Source organism: Schistocerca gregaria, chromosome 1 (assembly GCF_023897955.1).
Source record: "Schistocerca gregaria isolate iqSchGreg1 chromosome 1, iqSchGreg1.2, whole genome shotgun sequence".
Taxonomy (NCBI): domain Eukaryota; kingdom Metazoa; phylum Arthropoda; class Insecta; order Orthoptera; family Acrididae; genus Schistocerca; species Schistocerca gregaria.
Genome location: NC_064920.1, coordinates 821,278,192 through 821,301,472, shown reverse-complemented (window position 1 = coordinate 821,301,472; position 23,281 = coordinate 821,278,192). Strand labels below are relative to the sequence as shown.

At 38.3% G+C, this 23,281-nt stretch overlaps 1 protein-coding gene across 1 annotated transcript; it reads left to right on the top strand.

Moving 5' to 3' along the window:
• Positions 1 to 1,862: 1,862 nt before the first annotated feature.
• LOC126275430 (peroxidase-like protein 3) lies at positions 1,863 to 22,646 on the top strand. Its single transcript, XM_049977201.1, has 4 exons — positions 1,863 to 1,889; positions 3,685 to 3,883; positions 9,759 to 9,861; positions 22,512 to 22,646. Exons 1-4 carry the CDS (start codon positions 1,863 to 1,865, stop codon positions 22,585 to 22,587), a joined length of 405 nt encoding a protein of 134 aa, XP_049833158.1. The 3' UTR covers positions 22,588 to 22,646.
• Positions 22,647 to 23,281: the final 635 nt, after the last annotated feature.

Below are 23,281 nucleotides of genomic sequence, written 5' to 3'. Positions count from 1 at the left end.
GGTTCTCTTCTCTCCAAAGGTCTCTTTAATTTTCCTGTAGGCAGTATCTATCTTACCCCTAGTGAGATAAGCTTCTACATCCTTACATTTGTCCTCTAGCCATCCCTGTTTAGCCATTTTGCACTTCCTGTCGATCTCATTTTTGAGACGTTTGTATTCCTTTCTGCCTGCTTCATTTACTGCATTTTTATATTTTCTCCTTTCATCAATTAAATTCAATATTTCTTCTGTTACCCAAGGATTTCTACTAGCCCTCGTCTTTGTACCTACTTTATCCTCTGCTGCCTTCACTACTACATCCCTCAGAGCTACCCATTCTTCTTCTACTGTATTTCTTTCCCCTATTCCTGTCAATTGTTCCCTTATGCTCTCTCTGAAACTCTGTACAACCTCTGGTTCTTTCAGTTTATCCAGGTCCCATCTCCTTAATTTCCCACATTTTTGCAGTTTCTTCAGTTTTAATCTACAGGTCATAACCAATAGATTGTGGTCAGAGTCCACATCTGCCCCTGGAAATGTCTTACAACTTAAAACCTGGTTCCTAAATCTCTGTCTTACCATTATATAATCTATCTGATACCTTTTAGTATCTCCAGGGTTCTTCCACGTATACAACCTTCTTTCATGATTCTTAAACCAAGTGTTAGCTATGATTAAGTTGTGCTCTGTGCAAAATTCTACTAGGCGGCTTCCTCTTTCATTTCTTAGCCCCAATCCATATCCACCTACTACGTTTCCTTCTCTCCCTTTTCCTACACTCGAATTCCAGTCACCCATTACTATTAAATTTTCGTCTCCCTTCACTATCTGAATAATTTCTTTTATTTCATCGTACATTTCTTCAATTTCTTCATCATCTGCAGAGCTAGTTGGCATATAAACTTGTACTACTGTAGTAGGTGTGGGCTTCATATCTATCTTGGCCACAATAATGCGTTCACTATGCTGTTTGTAGTAGCTTACCCGCATTCCTATTTTCCTATTCATTATTAAACCTACTCCTGCATTACCCCTATTTGATTTTGTGTTTATAACCCTGTAGTCACCTGACCAGAAGTCGTGTTCCTCCTGCCACCGAACTTCACTAATTCCCACTATATCTAACTTTAACCTATCCATTTCCCTTTTTAAATTTTCTAACCTACCTGCCCGATTAAGGGATCTGACATTCCACGCTCCGATCCGTAGAACGCCAGTTTTCTTTCTCCTGATAACGACATCCTCCTGAGTAGTCCCCGCCCGGAGATCCGAATGGGGGACTATTTTACCTCCGGAATATTTTACCCAAGAGGATGCCATCATCATTTAATCATACAGTAAAGCTGCATGTCCTCGGGAAAAATTACGGCTGTAGTTTCCCCTTGCTTTCAGCCGTTCGCAGTACCAGCACAGCAAGGCCATTTTGGTTAATGTTGCAAGGCCAGATCAGTCAATCATCCAGACTGTTGCCCCTGCAACTACTGAAAAGGCTGCTGCCCCTCTTCAGGAACCACACATTTGTCTGGCCTCTCAACAGATACCCCTCCGTTGTGGTTGCACCTACGGTACGGCCATCTGTATTGCTGAGGCACGCAAGCCTCCCCACCAACGGCAAGGTCCATGGTTCATGGGGGGGAAAATATGATATATGGATTACAAATGGCAAAGGAAATATCTAGTATCCTTAGGAAATTTTGTCATGAGAATCTGCTGTTAACACAAATATTTCATAATAAGTGTAAAATGTTAAAGTAGTGAACATTACCCTATCACCTCTCATGTTTGTGCAACAATGTTACAGATAGCTGATGAGCTGTTCCGACCAAATATGACCACCTTTGGAATGAGCCTTCCTGGCATTGATATACAAAGAGCTAGAGACCATGGTGTGCCTCCGTACAATGATTTGCGTGAGAAATGTGGGCTTCCAAGAGCAAATGACTTTGGTGATCTCATTGATACTACCCCTTATCCAGTAAGTGATGCATATATCTCATTGTTGCACATTTCTCATAATACTGAATTAAGTTATAACCAGAATTCAATGAATGTGATATAATGTTTTTCTGGTGTATTTTTTAGTTTTAGAATTCTCGGGTGTCTGCCGAGGTCACATCCATGATATTTTGGCAAGCAGGCTTGTTGCCAACTTCAGGTGGTTCCTGATGACTGATACTCTGCTCAGGTTGGCATCCTGTATATGTTGGCTGTTACCCAGTCCAATGCTCCAATCCTGTTGCTCTCAGTGCAGGGTTCCATGCCTGACTCAGTTGTTGGCTGTTATTAGACCTCCTTGGATCCTAAGTTCAATGGCATTATTAATTGCACAGAGCCGAGCCAAGGAGAAACAAAGTGTTCTGGTACAGTAAGGTCCACACTCTGTGTATGGAGAATGAGAACTTCAGATCACAGTTGAGTGTCACCATATCCATGACCATACACTACCAACACCAACACCACCACCACCACCACCACCACCCACCACAGTGGCTGCATGGAGAGCAACAAGAGTAGAATGATGGAGGACTTAAAAGCCAATGTTTATTGGACACTAACCTGAATGGAGCAGCAGCCATCAGCAACCACATGAAGCTGGTAAAAAATCTGTTTACAGAAATATCCTACAGAACTTATGACATGACCTTGGAAAACACCTGAGAGTTCTAGAAGTTTATTGTTAATAAAGCTGTGTGGCTCTAAATAACCTTCCCCTCTCCCCACCTCTCTCTCTCTCTCTCTCTCTCTCTCTCTCTCTCTCTCTCTCTGCCTCTCTCTCTCTCTCTCTCTCTCTCTCTCTCTCTCTCTCTCTCTCTCTTCCCTTCTTCTCTAGCTATCTCCTTCCCTCCTCCACTAGAAGAAGGTATGTATACCTGCTTATGTTTATTCTGAGTAACTATTTTCATCCTCATTTACTACACAGACCTGTTATTTTTAAGCACAAGTTTTGACCTTTTCAATAATTTATAATGATTAAAAAAATATCTTTGTTTTACTCTGATGTTTAAAAAAAGCTGACTTGAAACTATTAAAGACACAAGTTAAATTGAAGCAGAATTCTGTCCTAAGACACATGTGATTACCCCTTCCTGTTCTTCATGTTTTAGACTGCAGAAGTATTACAGTGGGACTAAGATTTATGTCCTTTTCATGCATAACCTGTGTGTAATGAGTTACTAATTTCCTGTCAGTAGACTATATGAGCTAGCCTAATAAGAGGCCAATATTACAGTGTGTGTAAAAAAAATACTACAAAGGGTGTGGATTACTGCATGCATCTGTTCCAGTTATGACTTTCATTAGTTACCTTGTTTATATTTTCATTTCAACTGTTGTGGCAGATATTCTGTAAACTTTGCTGTTCCATGTAATGAACAGTATGACTCTTACTTCCTAGCACTCTAAGTCATCCTGTATTTATCTGCTTTTTGGGATGATCCTGTGCAGTTCATTGGATAAATGTACATTTTGTCCTGATATCTACATGAACTGTATCAACCATCGTATATGCATGTACCCGTACTCTTCAGTTTACATTGTCAATTCTCTGTTACTTCTCCACAACTGGTTAATATTGTTTTCAAAGGCTAATATCTATGTTGTATATCTATAATAAACAAATATTAAAATTTTCTCTCACTTGTGTCTTAATATATTAGTTTTTATATGATTAAAATTCTGATCAAACAATTGTTATTTCTTTTCCAGGCAATTGTAAAAATGAAAAAAGTTTATAAACATGTTGATGATATTGATCCCATAGTTGGAGGAGCCTTAGAAAATAATATCCCTGGAACATTGATGGGTCCAACATTTCTGTGTCTTATGGTTAATCAGTTCCTCTTATCGCAGAAGTCTGACAGATTTTTCTATCTCAATAGGAAACAGGAGTATCCCTTTACTGAAGGTAAGTAAGAGAGAGATTAAGGCCGAATAAATCAACAAATGATGGAGATGATCATTCTTGGCATACAAAACAGATCAGAACACTGTTGCAGAAACAACAAAAAGGCATGCCAAATACAAACAAATGCAAAATCTCCATGTTTGGTGAGTTTTTACAGAAGCTCAAAATTTAGTGTGGACATCAATGTGAAATGCTTAGAATAGTTTCCACAATGAAACTTTGTCTCAAAACCTAGCAGAAAATCCGAAGAGATTCTGGTTGTATGAAAGTATGATAGTGACAATACACTTGATAGCAATAGAAATACTATCAATGACAGTGCTGAAAAGCAGAGTACTAAACACAGCCTCCTGAAATTCCCTCACCAAATGAGACAAAGTAAGTGTTCCAGAATTCAAATCAAGAACAGGTGCCAACATGAGTAACTTAAAAGTAGATATCCTTGGAGTAACGAAGCAACCTAAATCACTTCATAAAAGCGAGTCTTCTGATATAGACTGTATACTAATTAGATTCCTTACACAGTATGCTGATGCAATAGATCCATACTTAACAATCATATACATCTGCTCGCTCGACTAAAGATCCATACCCAAAGAGCGGAAAGCTGCACAGGTTACACCAATATTCAAGAAAGACAATACGAGTAATCCAGTAAATTACAGCCCACATCATAAACGTAAATATGCAGCAGGATTTTGGAACACATATTTTGTTTGAACATTATGAATTACCTTAAAGAGAATGGTCTATTGACACACAGTCAACACAGATGTAGAAAACATTATTCTTGTGAAACACAAATAGTCCTTTATGCACATGAAGTGTTGAGTGCTATTGACAAGGGATTCCAAATTAATTACATATTTCTAGATTTCCAGAAAGCTTTTGACACTGTACCACACAAGCAGCTTGTAGTGAAATGGCATGCTTATGGAATATCATCCCAATTATGTTACTGGATTCATGGTTTCCTGTCAGAGCAGTCACAGTTTGTAGTAATTGATGGAAAATCATTGAGTAAACCAGAATTGATTTCTGGTATTCCTCAAGGTAGTGTTATAGGTCTTCTGCTGTTCCTTATCTATATAAATGATTTAGGAGATGATCTGAGCACTGTCTTAGTTTGTTTGCAGATGAAGGCTGTTGTTGATCTTCTAGTAAAGTCATCATAAGATCAAAACAAATCACAGAATTATTTAGAAAACATATCTGTATAGTGTCCGCAGCTCATTGTCTTGCAGTAGCATTCTTGCTTCCCGTGCATGGGGCCCCTGGTTCGATTCCCGGTGCGGTCAGAGATTGTCCCTGCCTCGAGATGACTGGGTGTTGTTGTGTCGTCTTCATCATCATCATTCATCCCCATTATGGTTGGAGGAAGGCAATGGAAAACCACCTCCACTAGGACCTTGCCTAGTCAGCGGCGCGGGTCTCCCCCATCGTTCCCTATGTTCCTCGGAGTGTGGAACCTCATCATCATCATCATCATCTGTATGGTGCAAAAATTGGCAATTTCTCCTAAATACGAAAAAGTGTGAGGTCATCCACATGAGTGCTAAAAGGAATCCATTAAATTTTGGTTACACAATAAATCAGTCAAAGCCCAAGGGTGTCAATTCAACTAAATACATAGGAATTACTATTATGAGCAACTTAAATTGGAAAGAATACATAGAATATGTTGTAGGGAAGGCAAACCAAAAACTGGACTTAGATAATGTAACACATATGCTAAATAGACTAGGCTTGTCTGTCCTCTTTTATAGAGTACTGCTGCACTGTGTGGGATCCTTACTAGATAGGATTAATGGAGTACATCTAGAAAGTTCAATGAAGAACATTATTATCATGAAACAGGGGAAATCAGGGCTTGCATGGAAAGATATGTGTGTTAGTTTCTTCCACTCACTGTTGGAGATTGGAATAATAGAGAATTATTGTGAAGGTGGTTCGATGAACCCTCAGCCAGGCACTTAAGTTTGAATTGCAGAATATCCATGCGGATGTAGATGTAGATGAAGTACACACATCAAAATTTATGCTTTGCTGTTTTTTTTCCCTAGAGCCATTGGAGAAACTAAAACTGTAGCCCTTCTAGTTTGCTTTTTCATCTATCAAAAATCCGGCACATAGTTTTAATCTGCCAGGAAGTTTCTTACTTGCCCTTTTTCTCAAATGTTCTCATCATACAGAAACCACTGGAGAGCAAGTGGTAGTTTGTTCTGTTTTCTAGTACCTCTTCCATTGTTTCAGCTGATATGATGACCTTTTGCATAAAGGTATCCACCACAATTTAAAATCCCCCATTTAACTTTAAAGAGACCAAGGTGGCTGGATTCGGTGTTACATGACAAATACTGATCTGCAAAATGCAGTCAATCACACAATCACAACTTTCTTGTTGTGATGCTAAAGTCATAGTCAGATGGTAGTTACCAGTGCCCCCTAATGGGGAATTAATGGTACTTGTCAGATCTGCCACTGTTTGTTACAGTCAATAACATTCTTGTTACTATATGATTGCAGTTTTGGGCCCCACATGCACTGGCAAACAAGCAATGCTCTCTTATGTTTTGGGGACAGAGTTTGTGATGTTTGCCTTTTTTATTTCTTCGTTGATAGTCCTCAGTGTTGACGTACTGCATTGTTACACTGGCTGAAAAAAAGGAGGGGGGAGGGGGGGCAGGGTGGAAGTTCACCGTTGACTACTATGTAGCCAACAGTTGCACAATTGTGTTTCAAAGTTCTTTACTTTCACTGTTCATAACCACCCAATGTTACATAATTATATTCACACTTGACTATTGGTAAATGTCGATAAGCCCCATTAAGAGGTTGCTGGCAAACATCAGCATTCTGCTGCAATAGTTTGCTAACCACACAGTTCACAGTTCTTGCAGAATAATAAGGTACATGTGACACTATTTCACAAATAATTTGAACAGATGTGGTCATTACTTGATCTAACACACGGCCTATTTGTGTTACACTTATTCCACTGTTAAGTTGATGCGTTGTTGTTACTTTAACTACTACACAATTCCCCTCTGAAAATAGGCCATGGATTGTCTGTCTCAGGACCAAAAATTGGTCCTTTATGTATCCTCACAATAATAGGCACTGAAACTATACATTGTTCAATGTTTAAGTTACAGAAATTACAATTAAAACACAACTCATTCAATTAACTGAACACATCAAAAAATTCCTTCTTTTTAATAGTACAGTCTACCACAAGGGTTAGGCTGCATTTTTCGTTTAAATAAGGAAATTAATAGATTTAGTTATACAAACAATACTTTTGACAAACCTGGTAATTGTTTTGGAATTCATTAAGGGCTGGCTTTGCTAATATGTTTTCAAAAAGAGCCAAATAAATACTTTAAGAATCCTAGTAGTCCTTCGAAATGTTTATAATTAGTACAGAATATATATTTGTTTATAAGTGAACAATAGAATCTAAGCCACAAAACAACTACTGATTTCACCCTATAACAAAAGTATTAGCTAGGAATGGTCAAAATAAATTAGGAAATTGATTACATACACAAAACTAAGCACAAAATTAGATCTGTTGCTATATTCCTTAAGACTGAGGGCCAAACTTTTTCTTTATGGAAATGCAAATTATACTCATGCATGTTAATGGTAATTAGGCAAAAATGAAAATAAAATGAATTTAAGGAGGCAGATGCCTAAACAAGACATGGCCGTCATGAACAATAAAACATACCTTCATCTATTTTATGTGGTGTATCTCAAAATTAAAAACCCACAACTGCCCAAGGTAAAAATTTCTTACATTGTCAGGCAGGAAGTGGCATGTTTCGTATATAATCAAATGACAGACTCAAACAGTCATTCTGTCTTTTCAGATTTGAGCTACTTTTTCCACTGTAGTATTAAACTTACAAACTCATCTTTTGTGTGTAAACATTCCTTGAATTACCTCAGTGAAACATTTGTGGTACACAAAGTATAAAGAGTATTCTGCCTTACCTTTCTTTTATTGTCTGTTTTTTCATCATTCTTTGGAACTTCAAAATCTGAGCTGCTCTTCTCAATACTGCTGCGGAATAGTTACTCAAAGCTTACAGCAAAAATCACCAACTGGTTCACCATGATGCCAGACCTGCCACATTTCTTTTGCTAACATGGCAATTCCTGTAGGTGTCCCCTTTTGGAATAAAATGCAGATTTCAATCTGATCTCTCAAAGTGCCAAGGGAATGATGATGTCCTATTTTCATTGCTATCAATCCACCTATGTCTCAATAAGCCAAAAGCAACAAAATTTGCATTTTAAATCTTTGAGGGATTATCACATTTTTGTAATAATGAGAGTCAACTGAAATCAGCCAATTTATACAAGTTTGTGGGTGCAGCAATTTAAAGTGATAATTGTAGGTAAGACTTCATTGAAAGGATACCGGGAAATCAAGTTTGTTGGACACATAGCTTATAGTACTAGTAGGAGATACTGAACATATAGAAAGTGGGGCAGTGTGAATGGTCACAAGAGAGAGTGTCACTGAGGTGCTAACAAACATTAATTGGCAGACACTTGAATTAGACACTATAAAGATTCTGACCTTTCTTGCTGCAAATGCTGCTTGCAAGCAACCTGATCCTACTGCTTAACCCCAGTAAGATTCCTGAAATGTACTGTTCTACATGATTCTTTGGCTTCACTTTTTTGTTTAGGAGCAGACTGTAAACCCACTGCTCTAGACACCTACCACAGTGAGTTGTACTGTCCTGATGCTCTACTGAAACCTAGTCTATATACGTACAAGATAAAGAGTAGAGATCTAAACTATAGACATCTGCAAACTACAGACATTTGCAAACTACTGACATCTGCAAGGTATAGACATCTGCAAGCTATAGACATCTGCAAAAAGGGTGTTGGGCAGCAGGAGGGAAACCTTGTCCCTTCTGGAATCTGGATACAGGTTTTTTATTTATTTCAGAATTCTCATGAATTTCTAGCAATGTTTGTCTGCAACTCCACTATACTACATATTCAACATCACTTACTGTGACGGGAAGTACTGTTACTTGAGAAACTTCTATTTTTATATTTAATGTTTTTTGGTTGTCACACTATTTATGGGAAATTAAGCTGATTCCCTGGTGCAGTGACAGTTTCTTCCCTGTAGTCAAGATAAGTGTGAACCATTACAGAATAGTACCAAGATAGTGGCTCCAATCATATCTCTTTCACATTATAGTACAGTTCTTGTCAAGCTGTAGAGAGGGACTGGTTCAACTCCCTGACACACTGATTCCTAGCATAGAACAAACATAGAAGCAGTTTACATGCCCATCACTTATCATCAACTCCCTCAAGGAATGTCCCCTCATCTTAATACACAGTGGAAAACAACAGTAGCTTGCCATTTGTATGTGAACAAAGAAGACCTCTGAAAACCTGCTAATTCCACAGTCTGTTTTACACTCCAAAGTTATATTGGTAGGTACTGAAGAACATGGCCATGTATGTGTGTTCATCTATACTTAACCTATAAGCTAAATATATCTGTTGAAAAACAGAAAATGCTGTTTTTGTGGTAGAAGAGTGGAAAAAAGTGTCAAGCAAGTCACTGGGGTGTAACATGGTGCCACATCCAGTTGCAGAGCTAGAACTCCTACAGTCTAATTGGCTGGGCTGCACAATTATGTGGCTGACTTCAAGACAAGGCCTGCCTTGGTTCAGTCTTGAGCTGTTAAAACTTTATAATTCTGTCCTTAATGGTTGTTTCTACTGTTTTAGGTAGAACAGTTGTAATTGATATGGGCCTGTAGTGTCTGCTGGATTGTATATATGACTTTACATACTTGTAGCCTTTGTTAATTCACTGACTATATTTCAGGACAAATCAAGGAAATTAAGAAATCTAGCATTGCCAGGCTTATGTGTGACCATACAGGTGTTCAAAAGATTCAAAAGCAAGCATTTTTGCAGATATCTAAGAGGTATGTACAAACAGATTATATTCTACTACAGATTACTTTTCTCTCTGACAGTTTATAGTTTATGCTATTTATGTATTATGTAACAGAAACTGAAAGACTAAAAGGTTGCTCCTACAGTGCTGAAAAGAACTGTATATATCCACATACCCTGAAATTTGGATTTTTTGCACAAATGGTGATGAGTACACTGAAATAAAATTAGTGTCTACTCATACATCCTTCTTGAATCAGTATGGTAAGCAACTGAGAGATCAGTGATTTGGTTAGTTGTTGTTGGACATATTTCCATTGTCATGTTTTTGTGGGTTTGCTGTTTTGTGATGGCTGAACTTAAAGAACATTGTGTCTGTAGAAAGTCTGTAGAAAGTATTGTTTTTAGCTTGCTTGGGAAAACTGCTGCCTAAATGTACAAATGTTGATGCAACTGGCATAAGTGTTGCAAAAGTATGCTGATGATGACAACCCTGGCATCACATCAGAAAATGTTTACAAAATGAGGTCTTTGAGAGTAAGTTATTGTACATGTGAACTTATTCACTGAGAAGAATTAACTTGAAAAGGACTGCCGTGAAGTTTGTGCCATGACTGCTTCAGAATGGCCAGAATTACCATGACATGGATGTCTTCAGGGATCTGAAACAATTGTGTTACTACAACCCAAACTTTCTTTCAAAGGTTGTGCCATGATTACAATTCTAAAATTAAGCAGTAATCATTGCAGTAGAAAGGTTGGTCTGAGAAATCAAGGGTAGCATTAAGCCCATGTTGATACCTGTGTGTCATTGTTAATAAAGAGCTCATGATTCATAATCAGATGTTCAATAATATTGAGGTGAGTCTGCGCTTTCACATTTTTAGATCTGTCACCAGCAACTCACAAGGATTCTACAGTTGATTATTGGTAAAGTCACTACTCATATTTGTTTACTAATTCTTTTATAGAAATCTGTGGACACTACATTCAAAGCAGAGCATGTGTCTAGTATCACTGTAATGGGTGTGAACTGTGACAAATTAAGTTTCCAACCAATGTTATTGCATATATTTGGTTGGGAGACAAGTTAGATAAGTGCAGGGGACAGAGAAGCATTGATATATACTGTTCTTTAAGGAAGCCATGTATATTCCTTGCCAAATGCAATCAGGCATTTTCCTCTGAAAAGTGATACATGGAGTTGTCTGATAGTGAGCCAGTATACTGAGCTAAAAACTTCTTTGATATTGATGGTGGTTTTCAGTTTTCCTTTATTAAATGTGAATCAAGGTAATGTACTGTGCTCAATGACAAAAAACCCATAATTTCAGGTATTTGTCCACAGTAATGCACAATTTCAGATTACATCCATAATGGTGGCATTACTGTAGACAATCTTTATAGTCAAACAATCTTTATTTACATAATACTCCTTTCCTGAACACTGAGTAATTGTCAAACCACTGTTCAAAAAAGGTGATAAAGCAAAGAGTTTTCCAACTGTAGGCCAGTTTCATTGCTAACAATTCCTTCTAAAATCCTAGAGAAACTTATGGTCAAGTGAATTGTGGACCATCTTAATAAACATAACATCGTTAATAAAAGTCAGTTTGGATTCCAAAAGGGTATTCCAACTGAACACACAGTTTTCTCATTTGTCAACCAACTTCTAATATCCATACACAATAAAGTGTCACCAGCTAAATCATTTGATTTAGATCACAAAATTCAGCTTATGAAGGCTGATCAGTGTGGCTTATGTGGTAAAGTACGGATGTGGCTTGAGTCATATCTAGATGACAGAAAGCAGAAGTCAGTAGGCTGGTGCTTGGTCCCATACTTTTCCAATCTTTACAAATGATTTGCCATGGTGTATGAAATAGAGTGCTGCAATGGTCAATGTCTGACCGGCCACAGCTTGCCTGTTGACGGGCGGACCGAGCCGCTTGTGTCCGGCCCCATACGACTCGGCTCAGTCATGTACTTGCCCCATGTCTGTTGTCCGGATTCCAGACACGTGAATAACTGAGCATGACAGGTCACTGCTGACATCTCACCTCACCTCGCCCCAGCTCGCTGCACTGTACTGTACAAATCCAACGTCTCTCTCTCTCTCTCTCTCTCTCTCTTTTAATACAAAAGTAATGTTTCAAAGAACGGGTATGAAACACAGCTAAATTCATAGAGCACTTTCTTTTACAATATTTTCTCCCGTCTTCTTAACGTGCAGGAATTTTGTTGTAAATAAAACATTGTTCACAAGAGACCAATCTGTGTTAAATGTAATGTGTTGTAAGCATCAAATAGTGCACCTGCTTATGCGAATAAGTCCACATATCAACTGTCGCAGCACATGTTTTATTAACAACTTCTGCAATTGTTCTTTGAAGTGTCTGCTTATAGCAGAGGGATTTGACATAATATCTGGCACGTTAACTTCTCCATAATGCACACCTAAATGTATTAATTCTTGGCATAGTTCCCTGAAGCATTCACTGGAAACAGCACTAAAAGATCTCATATCTTTAGCACACATTGCAACACACTTTGCTGTAATACAATTTTTTATTACTGCCTGTATCCCTGAAGGAGCTGTATCTTTGTGAGGTTTTTTGCAACTGTGTTTCTTTAAATGAGTGGTTCCCGACTGGTAACACAGTAATGTGGAGCAGTTAATGCATGATACGTACCAAGTAGACGCACTGTTTCCTTCTACAACCAACAAAAATGTACTCCATACTTGACTTTTTAGACCTTCCCATTTCTTCAATGTTTAAACATTGGTTTCAATCTTATGTCTTACTGCACTGGATTCCTCGAGCTGCATGTTTACAGAGAGAGAGACACACCACAAATGAGAAGCCCGTACTGGCTGCAGTCTCACATGGATAATGACTCGTGTAATGTGTTTGAAGTTATGTGCTACGTATTCAGTCATGGCTTCTATGCTCAGTCACTAGAACTAGTGCTGGCAGCCTGTCCAGTTAGGGTGTGCTCGCCTCATCTTGTATTTTGTGCTCACTTACTTGGTCATGCAGGACTCTAGTATGAAACAAAAGCACACTTCTCTCTATTTACAGCCAACACAACCATTATGACTGACAAAGTGCCAAGCTGCAGTCTAGAGAACTCTGTGACAACTATATTCAAAGAAGTTATAGACTGGTTCACTTCAAATGGTCTGTTCCTCAATGTTAACAAGACAGTTCATGCAGTTTCAAACTGCAAACAAAAAATGTAAAGTTTTGAAATAACATGTGGCAACAAAGAAATATTGAGGGTTGAGTCTTCCAGATTCCTGGGATTACTTATTAACAATAATCTAAACTGGTCAGTTTGCATAATTGACCTATGTAAAAGACTGACTTTGGCAACATTTGCCATTTGCTCAATTTCATCTGTAGCTTGGGAAAAATAAAAGCTGCATATGTTGGATATGTACATTCACTTATGACATATGGTATCATATTCTGGGGAAACCAGTCATGAGCAAATAAAGTCTTTATAAACTCTTTATTGCACAGAGTTCTTTCTGTTCTTTACAGGAATTTTTTGACAATATGTAATAGTTTGTGAACTGTGTTTAATTTTAAGCATTCATATAAGAAATGACTATGTAGGACTGGTATACCAATTATTAACAGAAGGCTTTCTATATGAATTAGAATGTAAGCCTTATAATTTGTTTGTGGAGCACTGTTGCTACTGTAATCTGTGTTGCTATTTGAACACTTGAACCTCACGTATATTTTTCATATGATTTAGATGGTAAGCCACATGCTCATCTACATATGATTATTATTGTATGAATCTGACATGTTCTACATCCTACGAATACATTCACTTCAAGGAACCATGAAACTCAAAAATAAATAAATAAATAAATGCTGACACCACACCCTGAAATGTTGACTAGAACTTGATTTGTTTTTTTTTCCCCCCTTCATTGTACAGCTCTCCACCAGCTCATGTGATGTAAAAGTTACCTTACTTGGCACAGGAAATAAATGAAAAATTAATGAGGATGGCTAAACAACTATGACCAGTATAGTACTAGACTCTTCAGCCATAATAAAATTGTGATTTACTAAGTAGTTGCCGTTTATGCTACATTTCATGAAATATTTTCCAAGAGAGTTAGTGATTTATTGTTCAATTGAAGCACTTATGTCAGCACTGATTAAGGATGCTATCAGTATTATTTTCTGCTATGTAACTGATCCTTACAGTCAATCATTCAGTAATATGAAAGTTGAGCAATTCTATGAATTAGGAGAAATTTTTAAGGTACTCTGTATCTTTAGTAAGTAGTACCATTGTGGAACTAGAAATGAAGGGGGCTTTGCAGAATGATTGCTTTGTTAGGAACTGATGTCTGTGCCTCTGCATGCAATTGGTTAATGTAAGATGCACTCATGAGTATGTACCCTTGCCTATCCTAGGACAGTTAGTAATAAAAAAACATGAAACTGCCACCTACTTTTAATTAGAAATTTCTATGCTCACTGGTATAAAGTAATAATAAAATACATGAGACAACTATACATTGGAGGAAAGGGGAATATAGAAAAATTTGGCACCTCTAGATGAAACTGGAATCTAATAATGTAACAAGACAAAGCAATGGAGACTTCATTTTCAGAGCCCAGTTGTGATACATAATAGACCACTAATGTCCGATTCATTTGAACTGTTTAATAATGTGATGGTACATACAGAAAACCAACTGCCAGTAATATAGACAGGGAAGCCCAATACAGATTCCAGAAATGAAACATTTCAGTAAAGAATGTCACTGATACCCAAAGCACACTTGCTTCCTAACACTAAACAAAATACCATATCCAGACATTTACTTTATGACGCGTGAGCAAGTTTTTGGTCACAAACTGCATTTGTACTTAAGTGAGGAAATATTCATCTTTAGTGTCGAATTTATGTTATGAATATTACTTTCAATCCCTGCGTCTACAATTTGGTGGGTGCATATGTTGAGGTGCATTTGTACCGTATACCTACCAATATTTATGGAAGATGAGGCTTTATTTAATTGTTGTGGAAAGTGCATAAAAGAGGCAGCACCATTCAAGATACCAGTGCTCTCAACTCTATGTCATATATATGGCACAGAAAATAATTAATTTGTTACTAAAACATGAACAGTAATGAAGAAATTATGGTAATTTACAGCAGAGAGTGAAATTGTGTCCCACATTAAAATGAATAATGGTTTGACTTAGCCATGTGTCAACAACAATATCTACATTTACATCTACATGATTACTCTGCTATTCACAATTAAGTGCCTAGCAGAGTGTTCAATGAACCACCACTATACAGAGAGCAGTGCATCATATTATGAGCTGAGAATGGAGATGGGAATTGAGTGCAGTTTACTACAAAGAACCATCCTGCCATTCAGTTGAAATTCAATTCTGAAAAACCTGTATTTAAAATGTCAAACAGTACTGGAATATTGAATAATAATCTAGCATCTGAACGACAAAGCCACCTTATTCAGTTGTTCTGCATTCATAAACATGTAAAACAATTTCTGGAGAGTAAATCATGCTTAATGTCGAAGTATCAATGTGCTCTGAGGAAAGTCATCAACTCCAAATCAGATTCAGCAGCTGGACTGGTGTACATGAATAACAAGTTAGTAGCACCCTGTGTCCCTGTCTGTGTGTAGCAAAGTATTACAACATGTTAAAGTTTTTAGCGCTTTACCATATGGTTACAGAATACTAGGCTCATGAGTTCATAATTTCTTATGGCAAGGCAATTATGAAGAATAAAGTTTTTCTTTAAGTTCATTCTTCCAGCTACATTCCTGAAAATAAACCTCTGAAAATTAATTTGTCACCTCTCAAATTGTACCCACCCCTCCCTGACAGTAGAAAATGTTCATCAGTGTCTAGCAGACAAACAAAGCCTAATTTTAAGCTCTTTTTACATGGCTTTTATTTTTCTAAGTCCATGGTGGATGTGAGTCACAGGCCAACATGTAAATCAGCCATCAATCACATTGTGAGTGAATTGGCAATTAGATTATAAATACTTTTTGTTCCATATATCCATAGTGAGGAGATCATCAAATATGAAGAACATGACAAAAGACAAGAAAATATAATACATACTAAAAAATAAATTGCTAATATTTAAGTGGAATAGCCCTAGATAAACTGAAAGAACCAGTGGTTGTACAGAGTTTCAGGGAGAGCATAAGGGAACAATTGACAGGAATGGGGGAAAGAAATACAGTAGAAGAAGAATGGGTAGCTTTGAGGGATGAAGTAGTGAAGGCAGCAGAGGATCAAGTAGGTAAAAAGGTGAGGGCTAGTAGAAATCCTTGGGTAACAGAAGAAATATTGAATTTAATTGATGAAAGGAGAAAATATAAAAATGCAGTAAATGAAGCAGGCAAAAAGGAATACAAACGTCTCAAAAATGAGATTGACAGGAAGTGCAAAATGGCTAAGTAGGGATGGCTAGAGGACAAATGTAAGGATGTAGAGGCTTATCTCACTAGGGGTAAGATAGATACTGCCTACAGGAAAATTAAAGAGACCTTTGGAGAAAAGAGAACCACTTGTATGAATATCAAGAGCTCAGATGGCAACCCAGTTATAACCAAAGAAGGGAAAGCAGAAAGGTGGAAGGAGTATATGGAGGGTCTATACAGGGGCAATGTTCTTGAGGAAAATATTATGGAAATGGAATAGGATGTAGATGAAGATGAAATTGGAGATATGATACTGCATGAAGAGTTTGACAGAGCACTGAAAGACCTGAGTCGAAACAAGACCCCGGGAGTAGACAACATTCCAATAGAGCTACTGACGGCCTTGGGAGAGCCAGTCCTGACAAAACTCTACCATCTGGTGAGCAAGATGTATGAGACAGGCGAAATACCCTCAGACTTCAAGAAGAATATAATAATTCCAATCCCAAAGAAAGCAGATGTTGACAGATGTGAAAATTACCGAACAATCAGTTTAATAAGCCACAGCTGCAAAATACTAACACGAATTCTTTACAGACAAACTGAAAAACTAGTAGAAGCCGACCTAGGGGAAGATCAGTTTGGATACCGTAGAAATACTGGAACACGTGAGGCAATACTAACCTTACGACTTATCTTAGAAGAAAGATTAAGAAAAGGCAAACCTACATTTCTATCATTTGTAGACTTAGAGAAAGCTTTTGACAATGTTGACTGGAATATTCTCTTTCAAATTCTAAAGGTGGCAGGGGTAAAATACAGGGAGCGAAAGGCTATTTACAATTTGTACAGAAACCAGATGGCAGTTATAAAATTCAAGGGACATGAAAGAGAAGCAGTGGTTGGGAAGGGAGTAAGAAAGGGTTGTAGCCGATGTTATTCAATCTGTATATTGAGCAAGCAGTAAAGGAAACAAAAGAAAAATTCGGAGTAGGTATTAAAATCCATGGAGAAGAAATAAAAACTCAGAAGTTCGCCTTTGACATTGTAATTCTGTCAGAGACAGCAAAGGACTTGGAAGAGCACTTGAATGGAATGGACAGTGTCTTGAAAGGAGGATATAAGATGAACATCAACAAAAGCAAAATGAGGATAATGGAATTTAGTCAAATTAAGTCAGGTGATGCTGAGGGAATTAGATTAGGAAATGAGACACTTAAAGTAGTAAAGGAGTTTTGCTATTTGGGGAGCAAAATAACTGATGATGGTCAAAGTAGAGAGGATATAAAATGTAGACTGGCAATGGCAAGGAAAGCATTTCTGAAGAAGAGAAATTTGTTAACATCGAGTATAGATTTAATTTCAGGAAGTCGTTTCTGAAAGTATTTGTATGGAGTGTAGCCATGTATGGAAGTGAAACATGGACAATTAATAGTTTGGACAAGAAGAGAATAGAAGCTTTCGAAATATGGTGCTACAGAAGAATGTTGAAGATTAGATGGGTAGATCACGTAACTAATGCGGAAGTAATGAATAGGATTGGGGAGAAAAGAAGTTTGTGGCACAACTTGACCAGAAGAATGGATCTGTTGGTAGGACATGTTCTGAGGCATCAAGGGATCACCAGTTTAGCATTGGAGGGCTGTGTGGAGGGTAAAAATCGTAGAGGGAGACCAAGAGATGAATACACTAAGCCGATTCAGAAGGATATAGGTTGCAGTAGGTATTGGGAGATGAAGAAACTTGCACAGGATAGAGTAGCATGGAGAGCTGCATCAAACCAGTCTCAGGACTGAAGACCACAACAACAACAACAACAGCCCTCGTTGATGGGAAATAAGTAAAAAAGGATCTTAAACATTGTTTCATTTAGGATGTAATAACAAGCTTGTCAAAAAACATAAAAACGCATAACACTCTGATGTGCATATGAAAATTTTTGGTAATGAATATTATCAATAATATATACGTACACCATTCAGTTCTACTACAAAATTTGTCAGTGGAGTAGGAGTATTTAATCACCAATAAATATTTCAAGCTACTCTCAAACTGTATTTTATTAGGAGTCAAACTTTTGAAGGCTACTGGCATGTTATTGAAAATGTATCCCTGAGTAATGGAAACCTTTCTGTAGTAAAGTAAGTGACTTTAAATCTTTATAAAGGTTATTTGTATTCCTTATATTGAGTCCATGAAATGAGTTATTGGTCTGAAAAAGAGGTGTATTACTTATGACAAATTTCATTCAGGAATAAGTGCATTGGAATGTAGTTACTAGTATTCCCAGTTTCTTCAATGGGCCTCTGCAGGGCACTCTGAAAACCTTACCTCAGTTTGATGAGTTATCCCAAATATTGATCCTGTATGACATTATTACTGATTTTTATTTTCATGTCATTGATGTCTAACAGCCGGCCGGAGTGGCCGAGTGATTCTAGGAGCTACAGTCTGGAACTGCGCGACTGCTACTGTCGCAGGTTCGAATCCTGCCTCGGGCATGGATGTGTGTGTTGTCCTTAGGTTAGTTAGGTTTAAGTAGTTCTAAGTTCTAGGGGACTGATGACCTCAACAGTTAAGTCCCATAGTGCTCAGAGCCATTTGAACCATTTGTTTGATGTCTGGCAACTACCACACTGCAAATATAGAACAACGGAAAATCCAGAATGGAATAATGACAATATTAAAAAAGAAGAGATTGCTGCTCACCATATAATTGCACACAGGCACAACAAAAAGACAGCTAAACACGTGAACTTCTAAAGTAGACAACACACACACACACACACACACACACACACACACACACAAACCACTGTCTCTTGCCACTGAGGCCTTGGCGGTCATGTCTGTGTGAGTTATGCTTCTGTCAATGTGTGTGTGTGTGTGTGTGTGTGTGTGTGTGTGTGTGTGTGTGTTTTGTGAAGAAGGATTTTTGGCCAGAAGCTCAGTTGTTTAGCAGTCTTTTTGTTGTGCCTGTCTGCAACTCAACATTGTAAATATCAATTTGTTAAAGTGCATCAGCAGGCTGGTGATATGTGTCCCCAATTGAATTTATTATCAAGTTGTAATCCCAAGAATTTTATTCTGTGAAACTTTTCCATATGACTGTCAATATATTTTAGACCTATATAGGCAGGCAATCTCTTACGAGTCCTGGAGTGAATATTATGTATTTTTTCAAAGTTTAATGACAAGCAATAACAAAAGCCATTAATTAATGTCCAAAAATTTCAATAACCAATCTTTCTAAAACTGTACTTGATCTGTTATTTTTGCATTTTTTTTATCACCTGCAAACCAAACAGACATTACATATGATAATGTTATTGGTGAAAGATCATTAGTATACACAAGAAAAAGTACGAGCCGTACGATGGAAACTTGTGGAACACCACATTTGATTAGTCCCCAGTTGGATGATGAATGATAGCTTAATGAAAGATTGTCAATATGTTTAGTAGCTGCATATTTTGTCCCTCCTTGTGTCAAAGTTAGATACAATAGAAGCTAACACAGATCAGTTTACCCTTCTGGTGTTTCACTGGTCAGTATTTCTGTTACTCTCAAACTCAAATGGATTGTTGAGAATGAAATGATGTAGTGTGCCTCTGTGGTTAATATTCCCAGCTGCTTAAAAAGATGCCCTCAATGAATTATTTTTGACTCAGTGAGGAGTTACCTCACAATATTTTCCTGAAGACATTATTGTATGAAAATATGGAAAATAATGTACTGACTTTTATATTCCCAAAGCTGACAGTCATACTAGTGTTCTGAAATGTTTGTATGATACTTTTCATATTCTGTCATTTCCTACAAACAATAGAATTTGCCTTACAAACAACAATGTAGGAAAAATAGATTGCTACTTACCATAAACAAGAAACGTCAATTTGCAGACAGGCACAGCCTTCCTCAATAAAGACACAAACATACACAACACACACACACACACACACACACACACACACACACACACACACACCAGTCAAATTCAGCATTTGGGTCTGGAATACAACACCCCGAGGGATGCTAACAGCAATCTGAAGGTTGAGGGTGAGGGTGAGTAGGGACTAGTTTGCCAACAGGTGGAGAATCGGGAGGTTGTGGGGCAGGGAGGTGGGGAAAAAAGGACAAAGGAGGAGAGGAGTGAGAAAAGATGGGTGGATGCATTGGCAGAGGGCTGCAAATAAACAGGGTGGGAGACAAGCATGGGCAGGAGATGACAGGACAGAGGGGTTGGAACTGTTCATTGGAGGGTGCGGGGATAGTATGTTACTGTAGGTTAAGACCGGGATAATTACAGGTGCAGAGAATGTGTTGTAAGGATAACTCCCATCTGTGCAGTTCAAAAATCCTGGTGGTGGAGGGAAGGATCCATATGGCTCAAGTAGTGAAGCAGCCATTTAAATCAAATGTGCTATGTTCAGCTGCATGTTGTGCCACAGAGTATTGTACTTTGCTCTTGGTTTCAGTTTAGTGGCGGCAGTTCATCCTTGTGGACAGCTGGTTGGTAGATCTGGTGAATGATGTGGGTGCTTTCACAAGTGGCCCAATTCCTGATTGCAAAGGACTGGAATAGAAAGTGCTCGGTGGGTGCATTGGGCAGGTTTCACACCTGGGACTTCCACAGGGATATGATCCTTGTGGCAAGGGGTTAAGATTGGGAGTGGCATAGGGATGGACTAAGATGTTGTGAAGATTGGGTGGGTGATGGAACACAACTTCAGAAAGATTGGGAAGTATCTCGGGTAGGATGTACCTCATTTCAGGCATGATGATAGATAATCAAAGCCCTGGCAAAGGATGTTGTTCAGTTGTTCCAGTCTGGGGTGGTGCTGGGTGACAAAAGAGACACTCCTTTGTAGCTGGTTTTTGGGGGCGGTGGGAGAATTTGGGTTATGAGGGGAAATAACATGGTATACCTGTTTGTGTACTAGTCTGGGGGCTAGTGCCTGTCTGTGAAGGCCTTGGTGAGACCCTCAGCATACTCATCAAGGGAGTTTTTGTCACGGCAGATAAACCATCCTCAAGTAGCCAAGCTATGTGGGAGGGAATTTTTTGTGTGAAAGGGACGACATTCATCAAAATGCAGGTACTGCTGCTGGTTGCTGGGTTTAATGTGGACAGAGATGTGGATGGTGCCATCAGAGAGGAGGAGGTCAACATCTAGGAAGGTGGCATGCTGGGTTGAGGAGGACCCCATGAAGCAGATGGGAGAGAAGGTGTTGAGGAAGTGAAGTAATGAAGACAGAGTGTATTGGCCCAGGTACACACCTTGAAGATATCATCAATGAACCTGAACCAGGCTGTTTTGGGAGGCTAGGAAGGTCTCATCCAGACGACCCACAAAAAGGTTGGCATAAGAGGCTGCCATGTGGGTGCCAGTGGGTGTGTTGCCGATTTGTGGTGTGTTGCCAATTTGTTTATGTACCTTCCCTTCATATGAGAAGTAGTTGTGGGTTAGGACAAAGTCATTGAGATGTATGAGGAATGAGGTAGTAGGTTTGGAGTCTGAAGGACGTTGAGATAGGTATTGTTCAATAGCAGGAAGACCATGGGCATGAGGGATGTTGGTGTATAGGGAGGTGGTGTCAACAGCGACAAGCAGGAATTCAGGAGGTAAAGGGTTAGGGGTGGTGGAGAGTCGGTGAAGGATGTGGCTGGTGTCTTTGATGTGGGAGGCTAGATTATGGGCATTTGGTTGGAGGTGTTGGTCAGTGACTGCCAAAATTCTTTCAGTGGGGGCACAATAACCAGCCACATCGGGGCATCCAGGCATATTGGGTTTGCGGATTTTGGGGAGCATGTAGAAGGTGGGTGTGCAGGGTGTCATAGGTGTGAGGAGAGAAATGGATTCAGGGGAGATGTTCTGGGAAGGGCCTAAGGTTTTAATCAGGGATTAGAGTTTGTGTGGGACTTCTGGGATGAGATCACTCTGGCAAACTTTGTAGGCTGAGGAGTCAGACAATTGGGAGAAGCCTTGTGCCAGGTAGTCACAGCGATTCATAACAACAGTGGTGGAATCTTTGTCTACAGGTAAAAAGATTAGGCCATGATTTGTTTTGAGATTGCGTATGGCTGTTCTTCCTTCTGCTGAAAGGTTGGTGTTTTGTGGAAGGTCCTCCCCCTCCCCCCAGCATGCTGTTCATTGTATTATACATACTAGAAATTGTTTGCAGAATAAATGCAATAATAATAATTTATTTTCGTTTTTGCATGTTTCAGGAATTCGTTAGTAGATTGTAGACATATTCCTGCTGTTGATCTGTCAGCGTGGGAGGAGAAATGGAATGTTGCTTGAACTATTATCAAGAGCAGCAACCTGCTTTGAGTTATTACTGTGAAAACACTGCTTTGAAATCAGTGTGAAATAGTAAAAGTCTGTCAAATTTGTAAGAGTCTAAAGTGCTTCATTTCACTGTTAGATGGGTGAAACAGTTGGGTTTGGGTTTAAAGAAAAATTTTGTAAGGAAAAAAGTGTTTAATCATGAAAAATAAAAGCAAAGAAAAATTCTTACTTGTCTGGTCAGTCTCTTAATGATTTGTCATAACAATGCAGTTTCTACCTGTTTCTGTGCCTCACTATTTTATTTCAGTATGTATTGTAATCGCTCATTTAATAAATGCCTTACATTTTTACTACCTCTCCAATTAGTCACATGTTACTGAATAGTAGTGACCAATCGACCTTTTGAACCAATTTAGTAGATTCTAATTGTAGAGCTGGACTAAGTGATTTTGTGGCACATCAGATCTAACTTCTGACATTAAATGAAGACACAGTTTTCGGTACTAAAAGCAGTATTAAGAATCACTGTTGTAACCTGATTGTAACTATGATATGTTAAAAAAGTGTTAAAATGTCAATAAAAGATTTTATTCATGTATCCAGCCTAGAAAAATGGCTAAACTAGTAGTAAAATTTATGACTATTTCTTCAGTTTAGGGCACATAATAGGTGGGTCATTAGTGAGTATTTTGTTTATTTATTTATT

Excerpts from the sequence above, each read along its gene's own strand:
- LOC126275430 (XM_049977201.1), top strand. The coding sequence starts at position 1,863 with ATGGTGTGCCTCCGTACAATGATTTGC. Across the intron at positions 1,890-3,684 it reads GCCTCCGTACAATGATTTGC|GCAATTGTAAAAATGAAAAA; the intron begins GTGAGAAATGTG and ends TTTCTTTTCCAG. Across the intron at positions 9,862-22,511 it reads TTTTTGCAGATATCTAAGAG|GAATTCGTTAGTAGATTGTA; the intron begins GTATGTACAAAC and ends TGCATGTTTCAG.